The sequence below is a fragment of the Alosa pseudoharengus genome, unplaced genomic scaffold (genome assembly GCF_046254945.1).
Source record: "Alosa pseudoharengus isolate Yale_2024_CS ecotype anadromous, Long Island Sound unplaced genomic scaffold, YU_APseudo_1.1 YU_APseudo_1.1_scf_9, whole genome shotgun sequence".
NCBI lineage: Eukaryota > Metazoa > Chordata > Actinopteri > Clupeiformes > Clupeidae > Alosa > Alosa pseudoharengus.
The window spans coordinates 2,818,419-2,831,771 of NW_027468881.1; the positions used below are offsets into that span (position 1 = coordinate 2,818,419).

The following is a 13,353-nucleotide window of genomic DNA, read 5'->3' on the forward strand; positions in this document are numbered from 1 at the left end:
ATTACGTGGTGTGAAGCTGCGTGAAGCTTTAGTACCACTGTACACTGTACTGTACACTGCCACTGTACATTGCTCTGCCTGCTGCCCCCTCTGAAAAAGCAGGAGGCTAAACATAATTGTTGCCGAGAGTAATCCCAGCCTACAAATGCAATAACAAAATAAATCATGCATAATTAAACATTACCTCGATTTAGGCTACTTGGGTATGGCTTAAGGCTTGACTGAACGGTGGTAACGAAAATCGAAATCGAAATTTGCTGTTTACATTATTGTCAGTGTTGGGGGTAACACAACTACGCAAATCAAAACAGTGGTGTGATAATTGAGCCAGTAGAGAAATAACTGTTCATAAATATAAAATATAAATATAAACCCGGAAAAAGTTGACAGGTAGGCTATGTTCCGGTCCCGGTGATTATTTATGAAATTGTGCAAACGACAGCCTTTTCAAGGCATTTTAAGGAAGGAGTGGTAGCATGCAAGCTCCCAAATTGACCCAGTAGCCTACAGAAGGCATCAATAAATTGAAGGGGAGGGTCATGCGTTTTTTCATAATCACTTTGGAGGGTCATAGAAAAATTTCTTGCTGGCGAGGGAGGGTCACGTCTTTTTGGACTAATGCTCCCAAAACTCCTCTGGTAGCCCCTTAAATAAATAACGAACAGTCCCTAATGAAGTAAACTTGTGACCATCAAAAATTGTTTATCGCCTGTACTGTAACTCCGTGATAACAGGACGTAAGAGGAAGGCATTTGGCTGAGCAACGGAGGTTAATATGCTCTATATTTTTTCCAAATGATGTCTGTCTATCATCGTTGCACTCGGAGAAAATCAGAATGTTTAATTTGTCCTGCGTTTCTTCTACGACTGCAAACGGGACTCACTCGCAGTTAACCAAATATTTCTTTATTAGGGCAGGGCAGGCATATTTCTGGCTATTAAATTATTTCTAAACCTGTCTGCTAAAGTCTGTAGTTAAGTCTGTGTAGGGTTTTCCAGGCTCCATTTCTTTTTACGAGACACCCTGCTCACTTGAGACATCTGCCAGTTTGGGTTGTTGCAGCGTCGTTGCAGCGTCACTGGAAAAATACAAATTAAAGTCGCGTGATCCCGTGCGCGGACCGCGAGAGAAGCTGGCCAAGTCGAAGCACTGCCCACTGTAGCTGGTAGGGGGACAGTTGGTTAAGTTGGTTGCAGGGTTGGGTGAGATTACTTTGAAATGTAATCCATTACTGACTACAAATTACATGGTAATTTTTGTAATCAGTAACGTAATCAGTTGGATTACCAAAAACATGTAACGTAATCTGATTACTTTAGGATTACTTTTAGATTACTTCAGTAAACATGCCCATTAAGTAAAAGACACCACCACAGAATTGATGAAAGAATTCTCATTCTATTTTTCTCCACTCTTCTCCAAACATGCACAACTCAGCTTAATCTATAAGGGCACACCTGGACAAAGAATTTAGCTTTCGCTGGATTTTTTGGACCCAGGGACATGGCCTGAGATTGGCATAAAAAAGGGAAGCATTAAACCCAAATGACATCATGTCCATTTCAATTGTGGGGGTGAGAAAATGATTTTGGAAATGCCATTTTTTATTTAGTGATGAAAAATTACCTTTCTGCGCTCCATATCTGTGACACGAACTGATCTGACCTGACTTGACCCGAGGTTGCGTGTTAGCCTGCATGCCTATGGTGTATGTACTCATAATGATTCTCAACTTTTTACTGCATTGCCATGAACAAAGTAAATGCAAAAAGGTGTTTCTTTGTTGAACAAATTGGGATGCAATGTGAGCCTTGAATTGGATGCCATGCAGGATATCAAAACTGGATTATGAACATGCTTTGCCATAGAGAAACACACGATAGTGTTGGATTATAAACATGCTTTGACACAAAAACGTGGGGTAAGTCCAGCTATATGAAGTTATTATTTTGCTGTCACTTTGTCTGTTTTATAACCCAGATGGATGTACTTGGTATCAAATGATAGCTCTGTGTCTCCTCTTTCATCTGACATTTATCATCTATCCGATCACGGGTCCGCGAGTAATTCAAACGAGAGTAATGGGTGTGCAGCGTTGGTTTGTGTACATGACATTATTATTTTGCAGTCACTTCGTCTGTTTTCATAAGCCAGAAGGATCGATATACATGGTACCAATGGATAGCCCTGAGTCTCCTCTTTCATCTGATATGCTTGCCATATCTATGCGATCACGGGTTCGCGAGTAATTCAAACGGGAGCAATGTGTGCGCAGGTGAACGCAGAGAAGTATAGACTGTAAATATGATGCAATTTGATTTAATTTCATGATTTTTTTTCATTTTCATACTTGATCGTACAGACAAGTGTGTAGTCTCTTTGCAAAGCCCCACTTCTGCTCTGTCATGCAATAAAGGTTTCATCTCGCTGCGATGAACAGTTCCGGAGCAATGTAACAGAGAAGAAAGGGTGTGTTTTTTGACGCACTTTGCGTCAATCGGGTTCTAAGGGTTAAAGATCTCCAGAGTAGTGATTTTTGCCTATCTGCTCCACCGATTATCTTACATAACTAGAAAATGTAATTCCGAGGAATTACCAGTGCATGAAAATGCAACAGCTGTGATGTAAAATATCATGTGTAGTTAAAATAGATAATGCAGAGATGGTTACTAAGGTGATGCTAGGATAGACATGGTGGTTGCAAAGCTTAATAAAAAATGAATAGTTTAAAAGTAGACAGTTTAAAAGTTGAATGTAGATTAAGTGGTTGATAGACTGATAGTTTAATGCATGTTTATAGGCAAATAGTTTAATGGATGTTGATAGACAGATAGTTTAATGGCTGTGTATAGGTACATAGTTGACGATAACTGACAGTTGGAATGGCTGAAGTAAAATTTTAAACTAATGTTGCTAATTAGCTAACTATGCTAACAGTGTGCTAACAGTGTTATAAAAGTTAACTTAGCTACAAATATAAACTATGCTGACAATGTGAACAAGCTAACTGTGCTAACAGTGTTACTCAGCTAACTTAGGCAATGTTTGCTAGCAGTTATGCTAACCATGCTAATTATGCTAATCATGTTACTTAGCTAATGTTTGCTAGAAGTAGTGAGAACTTAATTTGAAACAGTTGTGGGCAGAGGAAACAGTTGGTCGAGAGTCACAGGAGTCATAGTTGATGATAACTGACAGTTGGCAGTTAAAAAGTTGAGTAGTTTAAACGGTTAAATTATTTAATAGGGAATTATTGTAGTGCAAACTTTTATTTTTAAACAGTTGGATCTGTAGTCTCAAGAGAGCCAGATTGTATGCTTAAACCCTGAGACAGAGTAGATCGTTTAAAAATTGAATGTAGATAGTGTAATGGATGTTGAGACAGAGAGTGTATTGGATGTTGATAGGCAGATTGTTTAATGGATGTTGATAGATAGTTTAATGGGTGGATGAGTGAATGATTTGAAGATGGATGGATAAAAAGTTGGATGGAATGTGCTTTATATCCTTGTAGAATGGAGAGGCACAGAGACAGTTGGCCTAGTTGAGCAGAAAGCAGTTGATACATGTGCAGTCAGCTTAACTGACTCTTTGAGGGGGCCTAGTTGAGCAGCTGGCTGTTGATACAGGTGCAAATCAATTTAATGATTTCATAGTGTGATATCATAGTGCAAAGTCTATGGGGAAAAATAAGCTTGATTTTTGTTAAAGGAAAATTCTGGTATTTAGCACTTTGAGTCCCTTTTCTGGTTTGTTTTGGATGAACTAGAGTGGTGGACACCGAAATGTTGACGATTGGTCCCGTCTCGACTTTTCTGACTCGTTTTGAATCGCCTTTGACTAGTCAGAGTGGCTGCCTACAGGCATGCTCAAACATGTCCTAAAACAACCCTTAACGTTCGTTTTCAAAACTGTGCAACTCACCAAGTGGTTAGTGGTGTTCGTTGATTATTAAAATCAAAGGCGCAGTTGATTGTATTCTAAGTCGTTAATTGGCTCTGTGAGGGGGTCTAGTTGAGCAGCTGTCAGTTTATTCTGGTGCAAATCAGTTTGATTTATGTTAATATCTCAAAAAGTATAAAGTTTACACAACCGAAAAATACAAGTGTCCTTTTCAAGACCTACAGTATGTTACAAAGTTTGAACAGAGTTTCTACGTTGAACGGTTGAAGTTGAATTAGACGCAGAAATTTGGGAAGAAGAAGAAGAAGAAGAAGAGCATTTTCATGCACTGTAATAACTGGTATTGTGTTTTCTGAATCCTTACATTCAGACATTCAAATTAGATCACATTAAAAAGCATGTCAATATTTTCTCCATTTACTTACCAGTGTAGGATGCTTGCATGGGGGAACCATCCCAAAACAATGGCACCCATATAATTGCTGTTGTTTTGAGAAGTACAGTATGCAAGCATGCAAAAGTAATGGAACGATTGTACTTATCTATTTTACATTAGTAAAGCCAGGGACGTGCACAGGGGGGTTGCTCAGGTTGCAGGTTGTACATATGCATTTCTTGACTCATGTTGCCCTTCCAAGGGGGGAAATAAATAAATACATCGTACAATGGATGCAGAATTTTACGTAGGCCTAGATAAAAAAAAAAATCGCAAAGCCTCATTCACTTCCATTCGGGCACCGAAAATGAAAGTCAGTAGGGGAAGGGGAAACTCTGTTTACGTGGCTGCAGCTGCATGCGACCGGCACCTGAACTGAGCCTGCAATAGCGGCCCTAGAAGGAGATTGTCGCGGTTGTCGGGTGAGACAACTCAACGTTGTCGGAAAAGGTGAGTTTGTGATGTATAACAAACGAACGATCATCATCATCAAGTTTTATGAAATTAATTAAAATATTAATAAATCCAGGCTGTTTGCCACGTTTAGCCTAAATAATCAGACAGATAGCTTGCAGACAAGCAGCCCGTTATCATAGCCTATAGGCTAGCCTACTATTTTTTTGGTAGGCATTAGGCAAACATGTCTGCTGATAGTTTCTCACGTTTCGTTTTAGCAAGAAGAATGAATGATGGAAGTAATGCATCACATTAATTATTTTATTCAAAATGGTTAAATGCCTAAATCCTAATCACTAGTATTTTGTGTATTGGTTGAAGCCAAGATGCCCACTGAAAAGAGTCAGATTCAGGAGAGGAAGAGACAATTCAGGGAGGCAGCAATCACTGCAGGGTTGGCTGGGAAAAAGCCAACCAGCAGGTGAGACAGAGACTTTGCACTGTGATAAAGATGACATGACACTGTGTAGACAAATTGATTAATTAATCAGACTCATATTTTAGCCTACTAATGGCAATGTTTCATAATTAGCCTACATTACATTTAAGATGAGGAGCAGTCACAAGCCTCCAGACTATGTGAGGAAAATGTGGACAAGGAGGAGGCACAGAGGCCTAAGGTAGGCCTAAGTGATGATCACCAAGTATGAGATGAGATCATGCTAGAAAGTACAGGGTTAAAGAGCTGCATGCTAAATCATTGTAATCTAAAAAAACATAGGCTATTTTAGAGGTAATTTCAAACATCTTGCCTGAGCAGAACATTAATACTAGTGGGCATTAAAATAATAATGATAAGTTAAGGTGATTGAGTGCTGTATTTCAGTGTTTTACTTCTTTGTGTATATATACTTTGAAAAAGACGCTGTTATTCTCAGTCCTGCATGTAGCCTGTGAGTTGTTGTTTTTTGTTTTTTTTGGGGGGGGCGCCCTTTTTTCAGGTCAGAGCAACTGCCCCTCAAAATTCCTGTGCACGTCCCTGAGTAAAGCAGTCCTCTGATGTGCATGTTAGCACTTTAAACATTGACTGCTTTGAAGTGCATGTATAACAAACAATATTGCATAACAATAATAATTGTGATAATGATAATATGATGGGGGGGTCATGTAGGTGGACCCTATGACCTCAAAGTCTGCCATGACCAGGCCTCAGGTTAAAGAAGTTTGAGAAAGGCTGCTCTAGGACATTCACATAGTTGTCCTGAAGCCACTCCTTCGATATCTTGGCTGTGTGCTCAGGGTAGTTGTCCTGTTGAAAGTGAACCGTCACCCCAGTCTGAGGTCAAGAGCACTCTGGAGCAGGTTTTCTTCCAGGATGTCTCTGTATATTGCTGCATTCAATATTGACTAGTCTCCCAGTTCCTGCCACTGAAAAACATTCCCATAGCATGATGCTGCCACCACCATGCTTCACTGTAGGGATGGTACTGGCCAGGTGATGAGCGCTGCCTGGTGTCCTCCAAACAACGCTTGGCATTCACACCAATGAATTTGATCTTTGTCTCATCAGACCAGAGAATTTTTTTTTCTCATGGTTGTTTGCCATGTGCCTTTTACTAAGGAGTGGCTTCCCTCTGGCCACTCTACCATACAGGCCTGATTGGTGGAGTGCTGCAGCATTGTGGTGGAGTGCTGCAGCGTCGTCCTTCTGGAAGGTTCTCCTCTCTCCACAGACCATCGGGTTATTGGTCACCTCCCTAACTAAAGCCCTTCTCCCCCGATCACTGAGTTTAGAGGGACAGCTAGCTCGAGGAAGAGTCCTGGTGGTTCCAAACTTCTTCCATTTACGGATGATGAAGGCCCGGGCTTAATTTGAGCCAAAACATGTTCAGGCACCTCCGACGTTGGATCCGGAACCTTTTTTATTGGATCCGGCACCTCCTGTGTCACTATGAAAAATGAATCGCCTAAATGCCTTGTCGGCCCGCCGCTTTAACCCCTTTCCATACGTGAGGTCATGGATTGTGAAAGGACATAGAACTGCACTGGACACAAGGTGTAGAGCAGGGGTCGGCAAGTAACTTTGGCCACGGGGCAGTATTTTTCATGGCCAATAGATGACGGGCCGCATGCCCGATATATAGCCTAATAACACAGCTCCGGTCGGAGAATGGATAAAACTAACTTGTGAAAAAATACCATGGATTTGACGGCTGTGACGGTCACGGACGGACCGCACATTTCCTCCATCTCCCCCTTTTTGCCTTTTTCATGATCAAGCATTGATATGCACACATGCACACACATACATTTATACTGACGCCGACGTAGGCAGGGAGGTTCCCCCAAACGCGCTGGATGAAAGCACTCCCGCAAGTGCTAAGAAGCTAACTTGCATTCAAGAGACTTTTCCTTCGCTGTCTACACGGGTAAAAATGAGCGATTGTATGTAAAGAACCACACTAGGCAAACTATTTCAAATGTTTTCTTTTTATTGTGTTTAGAAAGTTGCTAGTGCTTTTCTAGGTGCAGAAAGAGGAAAGTAAGGAGCGCTCATACCGGTTTGTTGTGTTTCCCTTGTTGACGGACCCACGGATGGCAAAGAGGGTCGTCAAGGAACAAGCAGTCGTTTATTTGGTTCCGCCCGGAAACGGTCCGGGCCATCTTGCCAAAATGTCATAGGGCTAACGGAAGCAGTTGTGGCCAAATTGTTTTCTGTTTAATAGTTACTATGACGTTAGGCAATGTTATATTTGAAATCTCACTTGGGTAATTTGTTTTGTAAGTAATGTGAAATGTCCCACTGATGCATCAGAGTCTGTGTTATGTTTATTTTGTCTAGTGTATGTTAATTGTTTCCCCTTTGTGTTGAAATGATGCTGGCCACCTTCTTTATGTAGGGGGTCTGAGTCCTATGTCGGGTAGTCTAGCCTTGGGTCCGATGGTGAGTGTCTTGAACTCCGCTGCATTTTGTTCTCTGCATTTGAATAGAGACTTAGTGGATTTCTGGGGCATTGAACGGTTTGTTCATTTTTGATACTTTTGAATTTTTTGTTTTGAAGATTTGTTTTTTTGTAAAAACTCACTTTCTGGAAATAACAAAAAAAAGAAAAAAAAGGAAAGAAAAAAATTGTAATTTGGAAGATCGGACATCTTTTGGGCTTTATAGCCACCAAGCTTGAAAAATAAAAAACTTTTGCTTAGATTTTTGCTCCCTCTGTTCTCTTGGCCTGATCCACTTTACATTTTTTGGGTAACCGCTCGATCCAATCCTTCACAATGGCCTACTTTAGTAATTAAATGGTCTTGATTAACTCTGTTTTATCTCCCCATTCAATATTGGTAATAGTAAATGCCCTAAATTACTGTAGGCTACAATAATTTTGGCAATGGACTTTTTAACACGGAGCCTGATGTAGCCTAAGCTATAACTTAACCTAGCCTATTCTAATTACTTCTTTAGATAAAGTCTCTTACTTTTATTCTTAACTATACTGCTCAAAAAAATTAAGGGAACACTTCAATCAAACATTGGATCGGTACTCTGACACTGTTTGGTTCTGAGCGCAAGTAAAACTTTTGAGGCGAGTGTTTTATTTTGGAAGAACTGTCAGACATTCTGTGAATGTAGTTTGAGAATGGAGAAAAGGGTGGAAGGTTTCAAAAAATGTGTTTTAACAATTGTGGAAAACTGTAAGTGTTCCCTTCATTTTTTTGAGCAGTATACTTGATTGACTAACCCTTTGACACTGACAATGTTACAATGTTTATTGTTTGCCTACAAGAAATATTAGCGCGCAGAATGTGGAGCGAACTACTGGTGAACTGGGTGAAAATGTCTTGGTCAAAAAGTCTAAGGAGGGAAGTTTCACTGCGAACGTAGAGCCTATTAAGAGTAATGGAAAGAAAACTTGGCATTCATCTTACCCAGTTTCACAAATGCAAAACCTGTGTACCTGATATGCTTTTGGAGTTAGATATGCAACGGTGTTGCAGTTTGAAAAGAATATCAGACGGCACTATAGCCTACAAGACGGAGCGGCACCTTCAAGGTGGCCTATCCGTTCCAGAAAGAGGTACAAAAGTGCAACATTGAAGCGCTGGCAGAGGGCTACACACAAAGAAATCACAATTATTCCATGCTGTGTTTGTGTTGATTACTGATTATTGGGTGGTCTGGTCATTATTGCAATATAGCCTATATATATGGTTTAATTTCTATGTAAGTCCCACAGGTAGCCTGTTGCTGTTTGCATGTTCATGTTTGGCTAATTTAATAGTCTGATGGATAATTGCTGCTTCTGAAAACGATCGTTGCAGTGTATTTTTTTTAACATTTCGCACCCATGCAGTGCAGTGTTACATGTTCTGAAATTAATATAAACATTTCCCTGATGTACACACACAGCATTTGTTTTAGTCAGAGAAGCTACGTAGGCGGTGTAATTTTTTTTTGTTCCGTTACCTTCAACCCCCGTGTTGAGTCGCCGGATCCACCCCCCATCCCCCTCTGCGTTCCTCCCATTTCACAAATTAAGCACTGATGGAGGCCACTGTGCTCATTGGGGCCTTTAAAGCAGCAGAAATGTTTCTGTACCCTTCCTCAGATCTGTGCCTCGAGACAATCCTGTCTTGAAGGTCTACAAACAATTCCTTCGACTTCAAGCTTGTTTTGTGGGCTGACATGCACTGTTAACTTTGGGACCTTACTATATATAGACAGGTGTGTGCCTTTCCAAATCATGTCCAATCAACTGAATTTACCACAGGTGGACTCCAATTAAGCTGTAGAAACATCTCAAGAGCTTTTTTTGAGCTTTTTTTGAGCTTGATCGCAAAGGCTGAGAATACTTATGTACAGTGATTTCTTCTCTTTCTTTTCTTCTATAAATTTGCAAAAATCCTCAAACAAACTTTTTAAGTTGTCATTATTGGGTATTATGTGTAACATTTTAAGGAAAAAATAAATTGAATCCATTTTGGAATAAGGCTGTAACATAACAAAATGTGGAAAAAGTGAAGCACTGTGAATACTTTCCCTATGCACTGTATACTCACACACACACACACACACACACACTTATATACATACATACATACATACATACATACATACATACATACCTCTGAACTTTTTTGGAGGGTTTTCAAGGTCCCCTCCTGCTGGTTCAACTACGCAGCGGTCATCTACAAGCCTGGAGAGTACATGCACACAAAGGAATTGGGTCTCACCATTGGGTCACTTCAAATTATATCAGAGATGTTTCTTTGATGTGCTTAAACATATGTAGCAGGGTAAATAGTGTTTCCCAGAGATTCCCCACAGTAACAATTTACTGAATTTTTATATTTTCTCTATCTTCCCACAGGTGTGTAGGGAGCAGGGTAAGCAGTTTAGCCTAGGTGTGGCATGAGGCTTATGCCCACACAATTGGACTTTAACTTGGGATGCCACCCTTCCCCCTGTCTCTTTCTGGTATGGTGCAACAGGAGAACATCAATGCATGTGTGAGCAAGCAATAAATTCAGTGAGACTTGCATTAAGTCATTATGTCAAGTAATTTTATTTCAACAAACACCATGGAAAACAAACACAGGTGTCTCTAAAGCTTGTGCATACACCCCAGACTGATTGTGCACAAACACGTTATGACTGCATGACACAGTCGCTCATTAGGCTATTGCTCCAATACTGCTTACTGGATGATTCTGAAGTTTTGAAATGCATCTGTAACCAGTTCCATTGAATGTTTTGCAACAATAAGGTTGCAAAGGTCTTGGGAGAGCTCTTTGCTTTTACCCATCATGAAATGTTTCTTGTGTGACACCTTGGTAACGAAAAACCTTTTTATAGCCCATTAATATGTACTAACCCAGCTTATATTAATTTGCACAGATAGGAGGGATAATTACTTATTAACTACTTATAGATTCCAGCTTGTTCCTTGTCTTTGTGTACTGCTTTTTCTTAGCGTGTTCAATACTTTTTCCCTGTGCCATTCCACTTTTTTACTCATAACTCTACTTATGGACATTAACTCATTGAGTGCCAAAAACGTAATATTACGTTTTTATCTTTTTTTTTAAATTACGAAACTAGACACTCTAACACACCTTATATGTGATTTTGGGAACTCTGTGATGAATGGAAATGAAATATATGACGATCGTGAAACTCATGAAAACGCACAATCTGGACATTTTATCTGGACATTTTATCATAACTCGGTTGCCGATTTGGGTCGAATCAGTGACGCATGCACGTCAGGTCAAAAGCAGGCCATTTTCGTGGGTCTATCACTAGGTGGCAGTCTCGCCAGGTCTCGCTGATCACTTCCCGGAAAGTTTACACAAGTAAGTAACAGACAACACTTAATATTTCATGAAAGACGTTATATCTCCATTTCTAGAAAAAAACAGCGATTTTGATGAAAACTAGCCACTGTTTAGCTTGGGATTTCTCAGGAACAGAGGTGTGTAGAAATACATGGTTTGCACCCACCGAGAGCTTAAAGTCTCACCTTTTAATCGAGCTATGTGTTCATAGCTATAACAAAGAATATGCTGTGGCTGTACAAAAATCATCAACAATGGTCTAGATTGCTGGCACTCTAGGACAAAGCTCCCGAAAACAGCTTGGCATTCAATGAGTTAATGTTTAGATTTTTTTAATATGTGTGGATTGCCTAAGTTAATGCTAATGTCTGGTGAAAATTTAATGTGAATAACCTCACTGGAAGTATTACTTACTGGAAAATGTTGACGTGTTCAATACTTATTTTCCCCGCTGTAAGTACATACCTGCAATTACTTTGACCAGGCAGAAAAATGCCATGAGGCGGCACTGTGACATCGCCACTAAATCTAGAAATAACGTGTGAATATCGCAGTTGAAAGTGGTGGCTACACATGATCTCCCATGACATTAGTTTTTTGGGTTGACAGATTTATAGAATTCATTGAATTCTGATTTTGAAAGTGACGCAAATTTATACTAACATAATGAGTCTGTAAATGGAATCGCACTGTAGAAAACTCTGACTGAAGAGCTAAATGACATACTGAAGAAGTCACTAAAGTGCTCTAATAATTCATGAATCTGAACATTAAAGTAACAAAAAGTTGATACTGTACAAAATTGGAAAACAAGACCTTTTTGGAAGTTTCCTTAGTAATTATGACCTTAACTCAGGGACAGCGCAGTGGATTTACAATAAGGTGGTGGATGCTCTTAAAGAGTGGGGTTTAGATATCAGCAAAGTGACAGGTCTGGGATCTGACGGAACCAGTGTCATGATGGGTATGCACTCTGGAATGTGCTTCCTCTTGAGAAGGGAGAGTGTATTTTCTATCCAAGTGCACTGTGTTGCCTATCAGGTAGTACTGATGTAGTGAAAGCAGACAGATTCAAAAATATGGATTATTTGCCCTGGCCTTTACCCTCTCAGACGTCCTGCCAGTCATGAACAAATTAAATCTGTTTCCAGAGGGAAGATGTTAATTTAGGTAAGTGATGCTACTGTAGAGACCTTTGTCAAATTGGTGTGGCTCTTTTAGGAACGTAGAGTCAGCGGCCACCTAGCAAGAGGAAAAGAAAGAAGATGCTTCTGCCGCCTACTGATTGCTGCCAAAGCAGATTTAGTGACTTATGCATTGTCTAACTATTGGCCATTAATTTCTCACACACTATGTCTTGCATCTGCCTGTTGCTCATGACTTTGGCTACAGTAGAAGTGAATTGGGCGTTGACTTTGGTCTTGGAGCATAATGATCCAACTAACGTGATGATCTGGACTGAAATAAAGGCAGGGAAGGTAACATTTCTCTGTATAAATGTGCTAACAAAACACTATGCAAATCAGATTTATCTACTGAAACTCCACAGAGTTTGTTTTTTATGCTAGGCTACTTATCCCTAACTAGCGCGAAGTACAGAGCTACATTAACACAAGCGACGCACGACAACAACTAGGCTACACTTAACTAAGTGTTAAGTTTAGCTGAGCTATAGTTTAAACAGAAAACAGAAAAAAAGTGCTAGAGCATTAGCTGCATAGATTCAAAAGCAGATACATGAATCTAGCTAGTTGTATGTTTTTTTAAGTGTGAAGAACTGAAGAACTGAAGACTGAAATAAGCGTCGCGAGTAGGCTTCACGAAAGCGTAGCAGCTACAATGATTTAGGGGAAACTGTACGTTTCGGTGGGTTGTATTGGGGAATTTTTCGAGTACCGAGTCGTATTGGCCCAGTATCGGCCCCATCCCAGATGCCAGTATCGGCAGGGGCGGTGCTAGGGGTGGGACCACAGGGGCCCTGGCCCCATCTGAATCGAATTGGCCCCTGAATGGCCCCTGTACCATCAATCATCAGTGTCAAACTTGTTGAGAATGACGGACAGAGATGCAATTCCATTCTCAAACAACTGTGGCAGTAATACACCTTTTGAAGCTTGAAAGCTAACTGGGGAGGACTAGTGGTGTCAATGCTCTCTCGGAATCGACTGAGGAAACAGCAGTATGTAGAGAACCATAGCTTTGCGCCCACGCACTGACAGGGGTGTCCAGGAGACATATTTTAGGAGGATCCCGAAGGTGAGATACTGAGGATAGGCAATTG

General features: G+C 40.4%; 1 protein-coding gene across 3 annotated transcripts in view; it reads right to left on the reverse strand.

Moving 5' to 3' along the window:
• itpr3 (inositol 1,4,5-trisphosphate receptor, type 3) overlaps positions 1 to 13,353 on the reverse strand; it is a 363,942-nt gene that overhangs the window by 335,034 nt on the left and 15,555 nt on the right. For all 3 annotated transcript variants that reach the window (XM_076277395.1, XM_076277396.1, XM_076277394.1), the window contains one exon: positions 9,861 to 9,931. In XM_076277395.1, coding sequence (XP_076133510.1) covers positions 9,861 to 9,931 — 71 coding nt within the window. The remainder of the gene's footprint in view (positions 1 to 9,860; positions 9,932 to 13,353) is intronic.